The 20,444-nt window shown below is 37.6% G+C and overlaps 1 protein-coding gene across 2 annotated transcripts in view; it reads left to right on the top strand.

Annotated features, from left to right (window-relative positions):
- clgn (calmegin) overlaps window positions 1-20,444 on the top strand; it is a 104,704-nt gene that overhangs the window by 34,199 nt on the left and 50,061 nt on the right. For both annotated transcript variants that reach the window (XM_039751651.1, XM_039751652.1), the window contains exons 3-6: window positions 4,361-4,434; window positions 4,527-4,585; window positions 12,225-12,366; window positions 18,937-19,018. In XM_039751651.1, the coding sequence (XP_039607585.1) occupies window positions 4,361-4,434; window positions 4,527-4,585; window positions 12,225-12,366; window positions 18,937-19,018 (357 nt within the window). The remainder of the gene's footprint in view (window positions 1-4,360; window positions 4,435-4,526; window positions 4,586-12,224; window positions 12,367-18,936; window positions 19,019-20,444) is intronic.

The following is a 20,444-nucleotide window of genomic DNA, read 5'->3' on the forward strand; positions in this document are numbered from 1 at the left end:
TTACCAAAACGTACACTGTATGACACAAATCAACAAAATAAACACAGTACAGATTTTATAAAAAAGCCTATTTTTTTACTAAGCAGCAATTTCAAATTTGTCTTTATCTTTCCTTTTTCCAATCTGCATTTTAAACAAGTTCACTATCCAAACTCAAGTGCTGTCTGTTTTAATTTAAAGGACAAAATAAATTTCTGAAAGTAAAGTAGCTTTTCTTGCCGTTTGTCTAGTTGCAGAGGACGACTTCTCAGATGCTTTTTTTTTCTATTTATTACTGGAATTTCTTTAACGTAAAGGCAAATATAACAGTTGCCTCTCATTCTCTGATAAAACAAGCTTCCACTCGCTGCTCTTACACGAAGTCTGCAAAAAAAAAAAGTATTGTGCTGGCTCAACTACCATAATACCTTGGGTAAAGGAGCACTGCACCTAAATTACTGAAAATATAGTTTTTGTGATCAGCCTTTTTACCAGTTTTATTTAAGGCTTTATACACTGTTTGTATTTAAATTTCAGTTCTAAAGAACATGGATAACCAATATAATGTCTCTAAAACTGGTAAATAGGCTCAAAATTACTTTTTCTAGTTAAGATTCTTACTGCTGCATCCTGCACTAATTACAACAGATTGATTTCTTTCTTAGGTAGTCCTGTTAAGGGAGTTTCTTACAGTAATCTAGTCGACTAATTACAAAAGTGTAAATTAATTTTTCAGGTTCTTCAAGTATAAGAGGTCAAAACTTTGTAATATTCATTAAGTGAAAAAATACAGTCATAGTAATCTGGTTAATGTACGATTTAAAGTTTAGGTCAGAGTCCATGATTTTTACTGCTAAAGGGCCAAGTTTATTTTAGATACCCTCACTATTTCAGTTTTTGCCAGTCACTATGATTTCTGTTTTTATTAAGTTTGAGAAAGTTACTGCTCATCCAATTAGGAATTGGATCTTAGATCCAAGAGCATCAGGGTCATCAGGCCATGTAGATAGATAAAGATGTGTATCATCTGCATAACTATGGTAGTTCATCTTATGTTTTGAGTTAATCTGGCCTAATGGGAGCATACAGATTGGAATAAAAGCATCGGGCCCAAAATAGATCCTTGTGGTTTACCATATGCAATATCATGGATCTCTGAAAGACAGGTGTTGTCCAAAAGATAAAAAAAAAAACTAACCACAGCCCTTCTCCCAAACCCTACGTAGTCTAAAAGAACAGGAACATATTTATGGCCTTAGTCCAGAATACCATTTTTCACATGAGGTGATCACACAAAAATAGATATTGTTTAGCTTGTCTGAGCAGTCTTAAAATAGCACATAAACACCACTCCTTGTTATTTTTATACAAATTGATTATTCTAATTGCTATACTTTTTGCTTACTTGAAATGGTATTTGTTTTCTTAATACATTCAGTGCTTTAAACATCACTTAACACTTTTCTCAAATCTCAAACATCACAGTTTAAGTACAGATTTTATAACTACAGCAGCTGATCATTTTAATTTTTGTTAAAGGTGGTTTTAAGGTTACAATTTTTACCTAATTTGTTTATGAATGATATTTTTCCTTTTTTACAATTGAAAACAGTTTATAAAGTAGCATTGTTAGTTAATAGTATCCAATAGTTTATGGTAATTGTATTCTTCTTTTTTTTTGGTTGACGTTTATCATTATACAGTGGGTACGGAAAGTATTCAGACCCCCTTCAATTTTTCACTCTTTGTTATATTGCAGCCATTTGCTAAAATCATTTAAATAAATTGTTTCCCTCATTAATGTACACACAGCACCCCATATTGACAGACAAAAAAAAAGAATTTTTGAAATTGTTGCAGATTTATTAAAAAAGAAAACCTGAAATATCACATGGTCCTAAGTATTCAGACCCTTTGCTCAGTATTTAGTAGAAGCACCCTTTTGAGCTAATACAGCCATGAGTCTTCTTGGGAAAGATGCAACAGGTTTTTCACACCTGGATTTGGGGATCCTCTGCCATTCCTCCTTGCAGATCCTCTCCAGTTCTGTCAGGTTGGATGGTATACGTTGGTGGACAGCCATTTTTAGGTCTCTCCAGAGATGCTCAATTGGGTTTAAGTCAGGGCTCTGGCTGGGCCATTCAAGAACAGTCACAGAGTTGTTGTGAAGCCACTGCTTCGTTATTTTAGCTGTGTGCTTAGGGTCATTGTCTTGTTAGAAGGTAAACCTTCGGCCCAGTCCGAGGTCCTTAGCACTCTGGAGAAGGTTTTTGTCCAGGATATCCCTGTACTTGGCCGCATTCATCTTTCCCTCGATTGCAACCAGTCGTCCTGTCCCTGCAGCTGAAAAACACCCCCACAGCATGATGCTGCCACCGCCATGCTTTACTGCAGGGACTGTATTGGACAAGTGATGAGCAGTGCCTGGTTGTCTCCACACATACCGCTTAGAATTAAGGCCAAAAAGTTCTATCTTGGAGTTTGCTAAAGGACACCTAAAGGACTCTGAGATGGTGAGAAATAAGATTCTCTGGTCTGATGAGACCTAAAAATGGCTGTCCACCAACGTTTACCATCCAACCTGACAGAACTGGAGAGGATCTGCAAGGAGGAATGGCAGAGGATCCCCAAATCCAGGTGTGAAAAAAGTTGTTGCATCTTTCCCAAGAAGACTCATGGCTATAATTAGCTCAAAAGGGTGCTTCTACTAAATACTGAGCAAAGGGTCTGAATACTTAGGACCATGTGATATTTCAGTTTTTCTTTTTTAATAAATCTGCAACAATTTCAAAAATTCTTTTTTTTTGTCTGTCAATATGGGGTGCTGTGTGTACATTAATGAGGGAAAAAATGAATTTAAATGATTTTAGCAAATGGCTGCAATAGAGTGAAAAATTGAAGTGGATCTGAATACTTTTCGTACCCACTGTATAAAACTAGCTGTGTAAGCCTGTGCTGTAAAAAGCACACGGTCCTAGAAACTATTAAAATCATCAAAAAAATGGAATTGAAAGGAACTACCTTGGGCACCTCTCTCCTAGGAGGATTCATTTTGCCGATGTGCTTACATCACTTGATCATTAACAGCTAACCGACTGTCTTTCTTCGGAGATTTCGTTTTGCCGACGTGCTTGCCTCGTTTGTGTATTAGTGGCGGGAGGAAGAGTAAAAGGGATACCGTTTTGCCGATGTCTTTGCCATGCATTTGTAAAAGCAGATAAGCGAGTGACTCTCTATTTGGGTGTTTCATTTTGCTGACATGCTGGTCTCGCTTGCGTATTCTCAGAGGCGGATCCCTTAGCCCAACTCCACCTCTCACTTCCGGGACCAGAGAGACACAAAATTCCACGCGTAGACGTTTATATATAAGATACCCCTGCTCATTTTATGTTCTTGTAGTGTGAATTGCATGCAGCATATAAGTAATTGTTTTTTCTGTGCATATGCAATTTTCAGTAATGTCTTTGACATAAAAAATTTGTCATTTTATTCTTGGTCTGATGTATGTCTTATAATGCCATTGTAAAAAGATTAATTGAATGGTATACTTTTTCTCTTTACTGCTTTTTAAGAAGTGACTAAATCTGAGTGTGAAGGGAAACAAGTTTTTGCTTGAAAATTCTACATTAAAAATGCAAAAGCATATTTAGTTGTAACTTTTAACATAAATGTGTAGCACAGTTGGTTGTCCATATCCACAGGTTTTCCATTTGTGGGGTCTTATCAACTGTAGTTTGAAAAAATAATTCCAGAAAGCAAAACTTAAATTTGATAAGCACCGAGCACTATGCTAAATCCACCCGAATGAAGTGATACATAGGAATATCCAGCTGTAGCCTCCCACCATTTCACAGATCCTCAGTCTCTCTTCAGCACTTATTCTTTGTTGGTGTTTGCAGTGTGTGTGTGTGTGTTTGAAAAAGAGAGAATTTATATTTTCCCCATTTATAATTAGATTTTTCTGTATTCACCTGCATGTTGAAAATTCTTAGTTTTGTTATATGTACTTCTCTTTCAAGTCTGTAATGTAAAATGTTACATTATTGCTGACATGTACTATGTAGTTAGGCTATAAGGATGGTTGCATTTGTACTGAACATGTACAGACTTTTTTCTTGTCATTATTTCCTAATTCCTTAAACAATACAGTATCACAACTTTTTACTTAGCATATACATTTTATTAGGTATTATAAATAATCTAGAGATGATTTAAAATATACAGGATGGTATGCATTGTTTATAAGCAAATGCTGTTCTATTTTATACAAGGGTCTTGAGTATTTGCAGATTTTGAATACTAGGGATGACTGTGCTTGTCTATCTTGCAACTTGTCTCACTTATATTTAATCAGCAGTTATTATTTATTGCCCTTTTGCAGGTAACATACAAGACCCCAGTTCCTGTGGGTGAAGTGTATTTTTCAGAAACATTCGATCATGGTTCCTTAGATGGGTAAGATACCACTGACATACTGTTCAAGCTATAAATAGTACATTTCTTATATTATAATATTTAATTTTTTTGCTTTTCTTAAACATGTCTAGGTGGTATCTGTCAAAAACAAAGAAGGGTGAAACTGATGATGAAATTGCAAAATATGATGGTGAGCAATTATCTTTTAAACTTTGGCACTGCTGAAGGTGTTGTGCATTATTAAGGCACTGTATATAATTGTATTATACATTTGCTCCCTGGTGTTGCTGGGGAATTTAAGATAGCTTTTTTTCTGTTTAGCATATGAAAGTTACCTTAATCCAAAGTTTGCATGCTATCTAACAATGTCTGTTGACTGAGTGCACAACTAAAATTTTTATTATTTAGTTTATTGGTTGCTTTGCCACTGATAGAAAGGAATAAGACCCAAGATCTGTTAGTATTTTTACATTGAGCAAAACTTAAAAGATGCCGAGTGCCACTAGGCAGTTGTTTAGCCGAAGTTATTAAAAACAGGCATTGGTAATAAGCTAAGATATACAAGAGTGACTGTTTCATTGGACATTAAAGATGCAACCAGTACCATTTTTTGACACTAATACCTAATACTGTATATGTTCCAATAAACGCCGAGCCTCTTATTGTCGCCGGTCTCTAATAAGCACTGGGCTTCAGAGGGGACGCAGCCAAATAGTAGCCGGTCTCTAACAGTAGCCAGGTCTTTGATATTTGCCTAATAGCGCACATTGTAAGCGTCTGTAACTTTATAGACGTGTGTAATACGTGTGCATGTCAGCACATTGCATATATAAGAAATACGGATATACCGGTTTCTAAAACTGCTTCATTTTCGTACCGGGTTGACCAAAATACGGACAAACCTGGAAGAAGAGGAAGGCGATAGTGAACTGGATGACAACAAAGCCGTCATTGCGGATTTGGACAACGAATAGCACCGAAAGGTACAGAAAGACATTGCCATTTATCTTTAACAGTCTTATGCAGCATGTGAAATTCAAATAAAATAGCTGTTTGTAATATTAGCCGATATTTTTGTGTACCTACCTGTACCAACATGCGTGAATAAAATACTGCATTCTGAAGGTTTTTTCTTAATAATGGCTGGTCTCTAATAGCAGCTGGTCTCTATTAACACTAGAATTACCAGAGCCTACGAAAAAACTCGTAATTCCGTCCCACCTTAAACTGCTTCTTAAATCCCTTCACACCTCTCCGCCAGCGCCCTTTGTCTTCTAAATGTGCTGATAAAGAGAAGCCGGCTATTCCATCCCCCCACCAATTTAGAACGTGCACGAACTTCTCTCAGCTCATGCCTTGATTGAGTATCTGGGAGTGAAGTGGAGTTTTAGAGCGAAATAATAGATCGTTGTTTGGAACACACGCATTTCATGTCTGTTCCGTTTCTACAGTAATCTGTGTCAACACATTGTTAAAACAGAAACTTTTTTATATTCTAGTAGTAGATGACAAAATGTAGGCATAAACTATATAATGTATGAAGCCTGAAGTCCAAATAGCAAAGAAACATTTTCACAAGAATAACACAATTGCACTTTTATTCAAACATATAACTGCAGAAACAAAAAGCCGCCTTAACATGAGACATTAACACCAGTTTACTGTAACTGACTCCGTGGCTCAATAGATCAACCCCGCTTGGGAATCAAGCGGTCGTGGGTTCGATCCTGCGCCACTCCGTTTTGAGAAGTAAACTGCTCTTGTCTTACTTTTTTACAATAAAAGCATACATTTGATTTCAGTCTGTAACAGCCGGTGCAGTTTATGATCCTTGTAAAGGTTAGCTTTTTTTATTCACTTTTCACTCTCTCAGTCGCGTTCAGAATCAATCCATACAACCCCATCTGACACGGCTGTTTTCACTAAACCCCGGTTCTGACACACAAACGCTGGCGAAGCTGCCTTCTTCGTATCTCACCGTCACTTGCTTTTCGTCTTATTGAGTGTTCCTGCCAGTCCCCGCATGTTGCTGTATGCTTTTTCTTTTGTACTACAGGACATGCAGAGGAAAGAATGGTAAAGACCAGTAACTTCGGCGCTATATGCAATCATCAGACACTCCCCATCTGCCCGTGTCGTTCAAGCACAGGAACATATATTAGTGTAAAGTATAACAAAAGTGCACTTTTATTCAAGTGCACTTTTTCCATTGCCTTTTCCTGTAAGAAGCAGTGTACACACTTCTCTCTATCCAGCATACAGCAACATGCGGGACTGGCAGGAACACTCAATAAAACTGAATAAAAAGAAAATCAAGTGACGGTGAGATACGAAGAAGGCAGCTTCACCAGCGTCTGTGTGTCAGAACTGGGTGGGGGGGCGTTAGTATGCATCGTGGTACAACGCAGAGCTATAGCGCGTCTGTATTCTGTTTCTTTTGTACTCGAGGGCACGCAGAGGAGAGAATAGTAAAGAGCAGTAAGTTCGGCGCTATATGCAATCATCAGACACTCCCCATCTGCCCGTTGTTTTGTTATACTTTTCAATACTTTTATACTGCTCAAACTGGCATGCTCAAAAAATACACGTGTAATGCCACGAAAAGTGCACGCAGACACTTCATTTCTCAAACAAAACAAGTGCACTTTTATTCAAAACTACCTGTATAACCGAAGAAAAAAGAAAGCAAGTTACAGTAGGCGATTGATACGACACCTTGCATGGTGCAATGCTAAGAAGTGCAGATTTTCATTCCGTGCTATATGAAATCATCACATTCAAATATTAACAGTTCCCACACACCCAAGGACCGTCCTTCCTACATTTACGACACGTGTACTTGTTGCCGTGTACACACCTCTCTGTGCTTATGGTTTCTATTACACTGAATGAGCACCTGACACTGTACTTTCTTCCCTGGGGGAAGGTCCCGCATCAGAGAATTTCCAGTTCTTGCATAAATTCACACCCGATCTGACGCTGTTCGTTTTCAAATAATATTGCATTAGTGCGATTATATTTTCACATATATTGTCTCTTTCTTTCAGGTGTGTAATAGAAACCACAGCATAGAGAGAAGTGTGTACATTGCTTCTTACAGGAAAAGGCGATGGAAAAAGTGCACTTGAATAAAAGTGCACTTTTGTTATACTTTTACACTAATATATGTTCCTGTGCTTGAACGACACGGGCAGATGGGGAGTGTCTGATGATTGCATATAGCGCCGAAGTTACTGGTCTTTACCATTCTTTCCTCTGCATGTCCTGTAGTACAAAAGAAAAAGCATACAGCAACATGCGGGACTGGCAGGAACACTCAATAAGACGAAAAGCAAGTGACGGTGAGATACGAAGAAGGCAGCTTCGCCAGCGTTTGTGTGTCAGAACCCTTTAGTGAAAACAGCCGTGTCAGATGGGGTTGTATGGATTAATTCTGAACGCGACTGAGAGAGTGAAAAGTGAATAAAAAAAAAAAAAGCTAACCTTTACAAGGATCATAAACTGCACTGGCTGTTACAGACTGAAATCAAATGTATGCTTTTATTGTAAAACAGTAAGACAAGAGCAGTTTACTTCTCAAAACGGAGTGGCGCAGGATCGAACCCACGACCGCTTGATTCCCAAGCGGGGGTTGAGTCTATTGAGCCACGGAGTCAGTTACAGTAAACTGGTGTTAATGTCTCATGTTAAGGCGGCTTTTTGTTTCTGCAGTTATATGTTTGAATAAAAGTGCAATTGTGTTATTCTTGTGAAAATGTTTCTTTGCTATTTGGACTTCAGGCTTCATACATTATATAGTTTATGCCTACATTTTGTCATCTACTACTAGAATATAAAAAACGTTTCTGTTTTAACAATGTGTTGACACAGATTACTGTAGAAACGGAACAGACATGAAATGCGTGTGTTCCAAACAACGATCTATTATTTCCGCTCTAAAACTCCACTTCACTCCCAGATACTCAATCAAGGCATGAGCTGAGAGAAGTTCGTGCACGTTCTAAATTGGTGGGGGGATGGAATAGCCGGCTTCTCTTTATCAGCACATTTAGAAGACAAAGGGCGCTGGAGGAGAGGTGTGAAGGGATTTAAGAAGCAGTTTAAGGTGGGACGGAATTACGAGTTTTTTCGTAGGCTCTGGTAATTCTAGTGTTAAGCACCGGGAGCCGAAGCTAGTTTTACAAATAAACGCCGGGGGCCTCTATTGGAGCATATACGGTACTTAATGAGCATTATAGACTGATAAGTTTGTTTTTTTTTTAAAACACACTATTCATTTATTTAATACGTTCATATTTAATAATATTGAAGTTTTTGAAAGAGGAACCATACATTTCATGCTTGGGTTGCCCATAGCCGGCATAACATCGTTGAACCCAGGACATTGATAGTCATAGAAAAAGATCGACTAGGATGAATGAGGACACACTACAAGAGGAAATGATGTAAAGCAGTTTTCAACAGTGTCCAAACAATAAGGAAAATGTGGGGCTTTTTAGTACATAAATAATTCTTGATATAAACAGTGTCCATATGGAGGATACAAATCCTAATAAATAATAATATAACAAGTTAAATCAAAATGTTAAGATTGCATGCCTCTTCACCAGAGCATCAGTGCCTCTATTCCATTGTCTCAGGCCCAGCTCACTAATCAAGTCTTCTCAGCTAGAAGATGAGATTCCAGCACGGGTGGTCCATCAACCTTTTAAATGGCTCACACCCCAGCCACCTCAGTCAGTCACTGCTGGGGCATACAAGCCCTACTTCATCATCCAAACACTAATATGCAGAATCCATAGGAAGACTTCTGAAACCCTTTGGCCGCTCTTGCTCCCTGGATGTTCAGCTGCAGTTGCCTTCCCCTGGAGCAACGTATTTTCTCAAACTATGGGACCAGCTCCCAACCACCAGGCCTCCTGTCCTCTCCACTCGCTCATCTGCCCGATTTCCACTCTCCACGCCATTAACCTTTAATCTTGAGGTTTTCCTCTTTTCTGATCTCTCTCTATCACTCTCTGTAAGCTCCCTCGGTACTTCTGTGTGTGCTTGCCTCCACACCTTTCACCCCGTGGCCTTAGAGCTGCACACCTGCTTACCCCCAAAGAGCCTGAGACACATTATTTAAAACTGCACATAGCCACTGGCCCCTAAAGTGATGCACCATAATTTATTATTTTATTAGTATGTAAAAATTAGTGACAACACTTGTAAATGTTTTTAGTTTTTAACAGTAGAATTACCAGAGCCTACGAAAAAACTTGTAGATCCGGTCCAAGTCATATTTCAGAGACTGTAGTAACACAATCTATTCCAACTTAGCTTTAAAACAGTTTATAAATAATCAACAGAAGTTGGGATACCTGTGTAAATTGTTAGCTTCAACTTGCAAGGCTTAATTTACTTTAGTTACTGCAGAAAATCTGTTGGTTGTAACCTATGTAAAAAAGAAACACAAAACCAAGATAAAGAGTTGGGGATTCCGTCCCCATATACTGTACATTTTCTTCAATTGCAATCTTATGGTCAAGTTTGTAGCATGTACAACAGACAAAACATTAGTGGCAAGATGGACAATTTATGCACTGGGAAAGGAAATGGGGAAACAGTGCGCTGAGGGTTGTGAAATGGTGACGTCATCACTGGTGGACCAGGAGGAAGTGGAGGAACCCGGAAGTGACCCAGATATCTGGTGAAGAATTCAAGGGGCTGTTTTCTCTTCTGTCCTGCCAAAATAAAGACAGATCGGTTAGTACATTTCGCAGTCCCTTGCTTTGCGGTTTCGCTTTTCTTGTCTGGTCCATATGCTGCTCCATAATTGCTCGTGTGTGACACCTGTTAGTTGTCCCCAGAGGAAGAACCATTTGTAAATTTTAAATTTTAAACCTCAAATATTTAACTGCCCACCATTTTAGGTCATTAATTACATTTCAAATGATTAAATTTGAAGAAAAACTGGAAATACTGAGGTGTTCTAAAACTTTTGACCAGTGGAGTAGGCGTTTTTCTTTTCTAGATGTCCCAGAACAGAGTTCAGGGTGAGGTTGATTGCATCATCCAGAGATCTGTTATGCTAGTCTACAAGTTGTGGAGCATCCAGGGTAGCAGGGATGTTGTGGTAATGTTGATCATGACCAGTTTCTCTAGAAATGTTTTTATTGGTCTCTGTGGCATCAGGGCTAGGGTGTGAGGGTCTGCTGCCAATTGGGAGGGGAGCTCTGCCAGTACCTGAATTTAAACCCTGGTCTCCTGGTTTAGAGTCAGTGTCTCTGACACTTTCCATCTTCTTTTTTGGAAACTAAAACTTTCCATGTGGCCTGATATCTTCTACTTTGTGGAAGCATTGCCCCCTTATTAATCTGTAACCATGTTTGCTAAAGATAGTATAGAATATTTTTTAAGTCCTTGTTTTTGAAAGCTTAAAATTTAGTATGTAGTTAGTATTCATGTAGCTGAGGGGAAGAGGACTGTTATCGGTGAATATGAGAGCATCAAAAAGAAACACACACAATCCATGTAAACACTGAAAGGGGATACAAGGCTGTGCCTGTCTGCTTCCCTAATTACTTAGTGGTCATCATGTGATGAAACTTTAGACATTAGTAATAAGCAACTGTTTAAATCTAGGGATGTAAAAAAGTATGTGTAATATAGTGAAATTATAACATACTGTATTTGTACTCCAGTAAAATCCTGCAGTTTGAGAGTTATTAAAATGAAATATTAAAAATAAATAATTGAATTTAACACTAAGAAGGGGCATTTTATAATCATTTTATTTTCTGGAAAAAATGTAAAAGAAAAAACTTCTGTTTGAGATAACCAGTTTACTGCAGGATTGAGGCTTACCCTTCTATAATCTGTAGTTTAGAGTTTGATGTGCTGATTCTCAAGTGAGAGCTTTCTAGTATTCTGAACTAGACCAACAAGATCATGGTCCTGTCCATTCCAACAAAGGCAGCTTTTAAAATTGCCTGTTTCAATGCTTCATTGATTTCATGCTGACTTCAACTGCAAATATGGACTCACCCTCACCAGGTATAGTCTGCACTGGGTTTTGAAATTTAGTTGACATTACCTTTTTTCAGGCCTTAGGATATTGTCCAGGCACTTATCAATAACTACACTTTTTTACCTGGCAGATGATTTGCTGGAACTTCTTTGATGAGGCCTTAAAGTCATTCTTCATAGCCTCATTGAACTATTTATATGCATAGGCTGTTGTTTTGTCACTATCTCATCTGCTGTCTTGTTGGACTTTGAAAAACTGACACCCTGGTAAAACTGAATGGGCCCCTATCTTTAATCTGGTGGCTTTTTTCAAGTATTCGTCTGTCCTTTCTGGCCATCGGACCTTACTTTTATTCTATGTTAATTAGTGTTCCCTAATTTTCTTATTTATTTTGCCTTTTTTCTCTTTGTTCATCATGTAAAGCACTTTGAGCTACATCATTTGTATGAAAATATACTATATAAATAAATGTTGTTTTTGTTGTTGTTGTATGGTCTACCAGATATACAGTGGAAGCTGGGAAGAATTTTAAGTCATGAAAATCTGCTTACAGATAGTAAAGTGTGGCAAAATGTGCTACTGGTTACGTGAAAATGTTAATGTTCAAACTCAGGTAGCATAATTCGAAATACCTTTATTCAAATGCTGTCAAGTGGAGTAAATGCTTAATTAATCTGCAGTACCTTTATTTGACTACAGTAATTTCATTGACCCATCCAAGCAAATTTATGAGAAGCTTTAGTTTATACAATTTAAGAGAATTATGCAAATTTTCATTTTCTTGCATTGCTCATATCCTTGCTTTTCTTTTGATTAGGAAAATGGGCAGTGGAACCTTTGAAGGAGAATGCAGTATCTGGAGATAAAGGATTATTGCTGAAGTCTAGAGCCAAGCATCACGCAATTGCATCAATGGTGAAAAAGCCATTTGTTTTTGACAAAGACCCTTTAGTAGTACAGTAAGTATAGATTTTATGATTGCTAGTTATTTTTTAAGATTTATTATTATATCTTATAGTCAGGATTTTTATGTCAGTATTATTTATCATTTATTTAATACAGTTTTATTTTAACTAGAAATGACTTATTGACATTAAGTTCTCCTTTGTAAGTACATTGTTGTGTAAAGTGTATCTGTGTTTTGTTTTTGGTTCACCCTGATCTTTATTCCATTCTGGTCATGCTTCATAAGACAGCACATCATGGTATAGTTGGACAACTCCACTTTACCTTCAGAAGGACTGGCAAATGCAGGCTGTGCTATAGGCATTGTTATTGCTGTCTAGGCACACTTGTCTCACAAGCAGATTAATAATGCAGTGATGCTCCATCAGATGTTACCCCAAGCAGTAGATAAAGAAATATAGATTCTTTTGAGCATAAGAATGTCTGATAAAGATTTTATTTCAAAAATGTCTTGTGTAGAGAACATTCACCAAACATGACCCATCGAAGAAAGTGCCTAATAACATAGTTCACAGTTGAGAGTCTTCACCCAGGTACATTTTGTATAGTCTAGGCAAAGAGATGTATGATTTTAAGTAGTTGGACCATGTTTTACACAAAATGAAGAAGAATGCATTGTATTGAGGACTAACATCCACTTATCCTCTAAAAACTAATTGTTTCCAAAGCTGTATAAGATTATCTAGAAGTGCACTATTAGTTGTAGCCTGTATGAAAGTATTAAACAAACATTTCATTTACCCAAAACAAATTATGAGTTACAAATGTAGTTGATTGCAGACATGCTCTCATTAAATTGACTTCCCTTAACTCATTCAGGTATATTAAATGCAATGTCTGTCACTTTGTGATTTGACAATATAGCTTTACTTTGAGTAGCAACTCTTTTTTCTTACTTTTTTTTTAATGTTATGATTGACTGTGTGGTGAAGAAAGCTTAATTAATAATATTGATTACTTTTATATAGCACTCTTTTGAAAGTCATTATAATTTTCTGCATGACAAAAGATTTGAACACACATTTATCCATTCAGTATTTTAATGTAAACTCTTGGTCTGTAAAAATGCATTTCCAAATCAAAATAAACTGTTTTTTTGTAGATAATTAACTGAAAATAAAAACTCAAAAGTTTTTGCATAAGTATTCAAGCCCTACACATTAATATTTTGTTGAGAACCATTTTGCTACAAAAACAGCCTTAATTAGTTTGGGGTATATACCTGTTTTGCACATTGTACATGAGTGATTCTTCCTAATTCTTTTTGGCAGAATTTACAGAGATCCTTTAGGTTAGTGGGATAGGACCTCTGAACAGCATTTCACAAATAGTGCCACAGATTCTCAATAGGGTTAAGACCAGGGCTTTAATTTGGCAATTCTAGAACGTTCACTTTCTGTTTTTGAGCCATTCCATTGTCGCTTTGGCATTGAGTCATTGTTATATTGACAGATGCATCTTCTCCCGAGACATAGGTTCATAGCAGACTAGAACAAGTTCTCCTGCAATATTGTCCCTTTAACTCTGACAAGGTTCCCAATCCCAGTACATGAAAGGCATCCCCATAGTATGATACTGCCACCACCATATATCACCGTAGGTATGGTGTTTCTTGAGGCATGGGTACTGTTAATTTTACACCACACATACTTCTTTGAAATCTGGCCAAAAAGGTTTAACCTGATCATAAAATCTTCTCCCACATCTTAACCGTGTCTTGTTCATGCTTTGTAGCAAATGGCAGAGGTTTAAGTACTTTTGCAAAAACTGACTTAAGTTTTTATTCCTCAGTTAAATATTTACAGAAAAAAGTTTATTTTGCCTTTGGAAATGCATTGTTACAGCAGAGTTCACATTAAAAATACTGAATGGATAAATATGCATAAATCTTTTTGTCATGCAGAAAATGATGACTTTCAAAGGGATTGAATACTTTTGCATGACACTGTATATGTAGTACATTTTCAGTTTTTGTGAACACTTTAAAGGAATACTCTATGCAGAAATGATGTGATGAATTTTTTTATGTTACTTACCCTAATGTAGTTTGTAGTGATCGCAAGACTTTTGACCAATGAATAATGGGGAGAGGCTGGTCTCTTTATTAAAAAAGCTCACCCCCATGTAAGGAGAGTTCCAGTTTGTGGACTACTTTAATATTCCATAGTTGTTTGTTTTACAATATGTTGACAAAAAAATAAATTGGTTTTGTACATTATGAGCATACGGCTGAATGACTTGATATGTTACTATGCAACAAGAGTAAAGCAAGATTTTTCATGGAAGATTTTATGTTGTTTGCTGTTGTCAAGCGTTGGTCACCATAGGCTCCAGTTCCATCATGACTATTAAATTCATTCACCATTAAAACATGAGATTAAAACCTTTTCTTTGCCATCACTACAAACTACATGAAATGCGGTTTGCGCTACACTTTATTTTCATATGGTATGAGCTCCAACTTCTTAATTGGTATTGTTTTTTGTATACATTTTAAATGGATACAAACACACTAAAGTTTGCTATTTATATTGTTTTGTCTCATATCTTTTCATTTTAAACTATAGTGATCATGTTTGGCTACTCCAGCACTTTAACCTTGTTCTTCCTTAAGAATGCAACAGTGACCTTAGAACAATGTGTGGGAATATTTTCATATTAAAAAAATAGGACTTAGAACAATGTGTGGGAATATTTTCATATTAAAAAAATAGGAACTCAACCACTGCTGTGCTACACTGTATTTCTTCCTCTTGCAATTCCATACATTTTAGACACCATAAGGTGGTCTCATCAGACCAAAGTATAGATTCTTAAAGTTATTCATTTTTGTTAATGTGGGTTTTGCCAAAAGTTAAACAGGCCTCCTTGTGATTTGGCTTCAGTTAAAGCTTACTGTGTTTACAACAGCAATGCTTCTGTGTAGGGAGCGTCTTACTGTTTAACACTAGAATTACCAGAGCCTACGAAAAAACTCGTAATTCCGTCCCACCTTAAACTGCTTCTTAAATCCCTTCACACCTCTCCGCCAGCGCCCTTTGTCTTCTAAATGTGCTGATAAAGAGAAGCCGGCTATTCCATCCCCCCACCAATTTAGAACGTGCACGAACTTCTCTCAGCTCATGCCTTGATTGAGTATCTGGGAGTGAAGTGGAGTTTTAGAGTGAAATAATAGATCGTTGTTTGGAACACACGCATTTCATGTCTGTTCCGTTTCTACAGTAATCTGTGTCAACACATTGTTAAAACAGAAACTTTTTTTATATTCTAGTAGTAGATGACAAAATGTAGGCATAAACTATATAATGTATGAAGCCTGAAGTCCAAATAGCAAAGAAACATTTTCACAAGAATAACACAATTGCACTTTTATTCAAACATATAACTGCAGAAAAAAGCCGCCTTAACATGCGACATTGACACCAGTTTACTATAACTGACTCTGTGGTTCAATAGATACAGCCCCCGCTTGGGAATCAAGGGGTCACGGGTTCGATCCTCGCCCCTCCCTTTGAGAAGTAAACTGTTCTTAGTCTTACTGTTTTAGAATAAAAACATACATTTGATTTCAGTCTGTAACAGCCGGTGCAATTTATGATCTTTGTAAAGGTTAGCTTTTTTTTTTATTCACTTTTCACTCTCTCAGTCGCGTTCAGAATCAATCCATACAACCCCATCTGACACGGCTGTTTTCACTAAAGACGCGCTATAGCTCTGCAGTGTACCACGATGCATACTAACCCAAAAACCCCGGTTCTGACACACAAACGCTGGCGAAGCTGCCTTCTTATCTCACCGTCACTTGCTTTTCTTTTTATTCAGTTTTATTGAGTGTTCCTGCCAGTCCCGCGCATGTTGCTGTATGCTTTTTCTTTTGCACCCCAGGACATGCAGAAGAAAGAATGGTAAAGACCAACTTCGGCGCTATATGCAATCATCAGACACTCCCCATCTGCCCGTGTCGCTCAAACACAGGAACATATATTGGTGTAAAAGTATAACAAAAGTGCACTTTTATTCAAGTGCACTTTTTCCATCGCCTTTTCCTGTAAGAAGCAGTGTACACACTTCTCTCTATGCTGTGGTTTCTATTACACACCTGAAAGAAAGACAATATATGTGAAAATATAATCGCACTAATGCAATATTATTTGAAAACGAACAGCCAGATCGGTGTGAATTTATGCAGGAACTGGAAATTCTCTGATAGGACCTTCCCCAGGGAAGAAAGTACAGTGTCAGGTGCTCATTCAGTGTAATAGAAACCATAGCACAGAGAGGTGTGTACACGGCAACAAGTACACGGTCGTGAAATGTAGGAAGGACGGTCCTTGGGTGTGTGGGAACTGTTAATATTTGAATGTGATGATTTTATATAGCACGGAATGAAAATCTTCACTTCTTAGCATTGCACCATGCAAGATGTCGTATCAATCGCCTACTGTATCTTGCTTTCTTTTTTCTTCGGTTATACAGGTAGTTTTGAATAAAAGTGCACTTGTTTTGTTTGCGAAATGAAGTGTCTGCGTGCACTTTTCGTGGCATTACACGTGTATTTTTTGAGCATGCCCGTTTGAGCAGTATAAAAGTATTGAAAAGTATAACAAAACAACGGGCAGATGGAGAGTGTCTGATGATTGCATATAGCGCCGAACTTACTGCTCTTTACTATTCTCTCCTCTGCGCCCTGGAGTACAAAAGAAACAGAATACAGGCGCTATAGCTCTGTGCTGTACCACGATGCATACTAACGCCCCCACCGGTTCTGACACACAGGCGCTGGCGAAGCTGCCTTCTTTGTATCTCACCGTCACTTGATTTTCTTTTTATTCAGTTTTATTGAGTGTTCCTGCCAGTCACCTGCTGTATTGCATTAGTGCTGGATATTTTCACATATATTGTCTTTCTTTCAGGTGTGTAATAGAAACCACAGCATAGAGAGAAGTGTGTACACTGCTTCTTACAGGAAAAGGCGATGGAAAAAGTGCACTTGAATAAAAGTGCACTTTTGTTATACTTTTACACCAATATATGTTCCTGTGTTTGAACGACACGGGCAGATGGGGAGTGTCTGATGATTGCATATAGCGCGAAGTTGGTCTTTACCATTCTTTCTTCTGCATGTCCTGGGTGCAAAAGAAAAAGCATACAGCAACATGCGGGGACTGGCAGGAACACTCAATAAAACTGAATAAAAAGAAAAGCAAGTGACGGTGAGATACGAAGAAGGCAGCTTCGCCAGCGTTTGTGTGTCAGAACCGGGCGTTAGTATGCATCGTGGTACACTGCAGAGCTATAGCGCGTCTTTAGTGAAAACAGCCGTGTCAGATGGGGTTGTATGGATTGATTCTGAACGCGACTGAGAGAGTGAAAAGTGAATAAAAAAAAAAAAAAGCTAACCTTTACAAAGATCATAAATTGCACCGGCTGTTACAGACTGAAATCAAATGTATGTTTTTATTCTAAAACAGTAAGACTAAGAACAGTTTACTTCTCAAAAGGGAGGGGCGCAGGATCGAACCCGTGACCCCTTGATTCCCAAGCGGGGGCTGTATCTATTGAACCACAGAGTCAGTTATAGTAAACTGGTGTCAATGTCGCATGTTAAGGCGGCTTTTTCTTTCTGCAGTTATATGTTTGAATAAGAGTGCAATTGTGTTATTCTTGTGAAAATGTTTCTTTGCTATTTGGACTTCAGGCTTCATACATTATATAGTTTATGCCTACATTTTGTCATCTACTACTAGAATATAAAAAAAGTTTCTGTTTTAACAATGTGTTGACACAGATTACTGTAGAAACGGAACAGACATGAAATGCGTGTGTTCCAAACAACGATCTATTATTTCACTCTAAAACTCCACTTCACTCCCAGATACTCAATCAAGGCATGAGCTGAGAGAAATTCGTGCACGTTCTAAATTGGTGGGGATGGAATAGCCGGCTTCTCTTTATCAGCACATTTAGAAGACAAAGGGCGCTGGCGGAGAGGTGTGAAGGGATTTAAGAAGCAGTTTAAGGTGGGACGGAATTACGAGTTTTTTCGTAGGCTCTGGTAATTCTAGTGTTAAGATGAATGTTCCTCCCTTTTTTGCCTTTTAAAAATTTTGCCCAGCTCTGGGGCAGTTGCTTTGCTATTTTTATACACTTTTTATCAGCAAAAATACTCTGATGGTTTGGTAATCAACTTGTACTCTTGAGTTCTTTTGTGACCCATCTGTTGAACAATTACCCTTAACTAGTCTTGGCAAACATTTTTGCAGCACAATTTTTATCATTTTGTTAAAAAAAATGATAGTTTCCTCATTATTTTTATATGTTTCATTGATAACTTATAAATCAGTATTTCTGTTACCTGACTACCTTTGTGAACCACGGATGTTTGTTTCTTGTAAAGACAGATAGCAGAATTTGTAAGTTTTCATGTATTTGTGTATTATGTTGTATACTATAAATGAAAGGAGTAGAGCTCTTTTTTCATGTGCTTGCAAGTAAACTTAACTAGTTTAGAATTGTCTTTTGTTCAAAAAAAAAAAACAACTGAAGGGTGCTATTAATTGCAGGTATGAAGTCAATTTCCAAGATGGAATTGATTGTGGTGGAGCTTACATGAAACTTCTGACTGCATCAGATGATTTAAACCTGGTAAGTTATTGTTGATTGTTGCTTTCACGATACAAATTCACTAGGTTACCTCAAATATAAATTGCATGTAAAATCAAAAAAACAAAGTGGTAGTTGAGCTAATGTAATTAGTGAGGAGATTTGTTTAGATTTTTGTTTGATATGGACCAATTAAATGTACAAATATTTGTGTGTTAATATATAATCAGTATCATTAGCAGAGTTATGTACAGGTGCTGGTCATATAATTATAATATCATGACAAAGTTGATTTATTTCAGTAATTCCATTCAAAAAGTGAAACTTGTATATTAGATTCATTCATTACACACAGACTGATGTATTTCAAATGTTTATTTCTTTTAATTTTGATGATTATAACTGACAACTAATGAAAGTCCAAAATTCAGTATCTCGGAAAATTAGAATATCAATTAAGACCAATGCAAAAAAAGGATTTTTAGAAATGTTGGCCAACTGAAAGGTATGAACATGAAAAGTATGAGCATGTACAGCACTCAGTATTTAGTTGGGGCTCCTTTGGCTTGGATTACTGCAGCAATGCGGCGTGGCATGGAGTCAATTAGTCTGTGGCACTGCTCAGGTGTTATGAGAGCCCATGTTGCTCAGATAGTGGCCTTCAGCTCTTCTGAATTGTTGGGTCTGGTGTATTGCATCTTCCTCTGCACAATACCCCATAGATTTTCTATGGGGTTAAGGTCAGGTGAGTTTGCAGACTGGTGTATTTCAAATGTTTATTTCTTTTAATTTTGATGATTATAACTGACAACTAATGAAAGTCCCAAATTCAGTATCTCAGAAAATTAGAATATTGTGAAAAGGTTCAATATTGAAGACACCTGGTGCCACACTCTAATCAGCTAATTAACTCAAAACACCTGCAAAAGCCTTTAAATGGCCTCTCAGTCTAGTTCTGTAGGCTACACAATCATGGGGAAGACTGCTGACTTGACAGTTGTCCAAAAGACGACCATTGACACCTTGCACAAGGAGGGCAAGACACAAAAGGTCATTGCTAAAGAGGCTGGCTGTTCACAGAGCTCTGTGTCCAAGCACATTAATAGAGAGGCGAAGGGAAGGACAAGATGTGGTAGAAAAAAGTGTACAAGCAATAGGGATAACCGCACCCTAGAGAAGATTGTGAAACAAAACCCATTCAAAACTGTGAGGGAGATTCACAAAGAGTGGACTGCAGCTGGAGTCAGTGCTTCAAGAACCACCACGCACAGACGTGTGCAAGACATGGGTTTCAGCTGTCGCATTTCTTGTGTCAAGCCACTCTTGAACAAGAGATAGCGTCAGAAGCATCTCGACTGGACTGCTGCTGTGTGGTCCAAAGTTATGTTCTCTGATGAAAGTAAATTTTGCATTTCCTTTGGAAGTTCCCAGAGTCTGGAGGAAGAGAGGAGAGGCACAGAATCCACGT

Source organism: Polypterus senegalus, chromosome 4, assembly GCF_016835505.1.
Source record: "Polypterus senegalus isolate Bchr_013 chromosome 4, ASM1683550v1, whole genome shotgun sequence".
In the NCBI taxonomy this organism is placed as follows: domain Eukaryota; kingdom Metazoa; phylum Chordata; class Cladistia; order Polypteriformes; family Polypteridae; genus Polypterus; species Polypterus senegalus.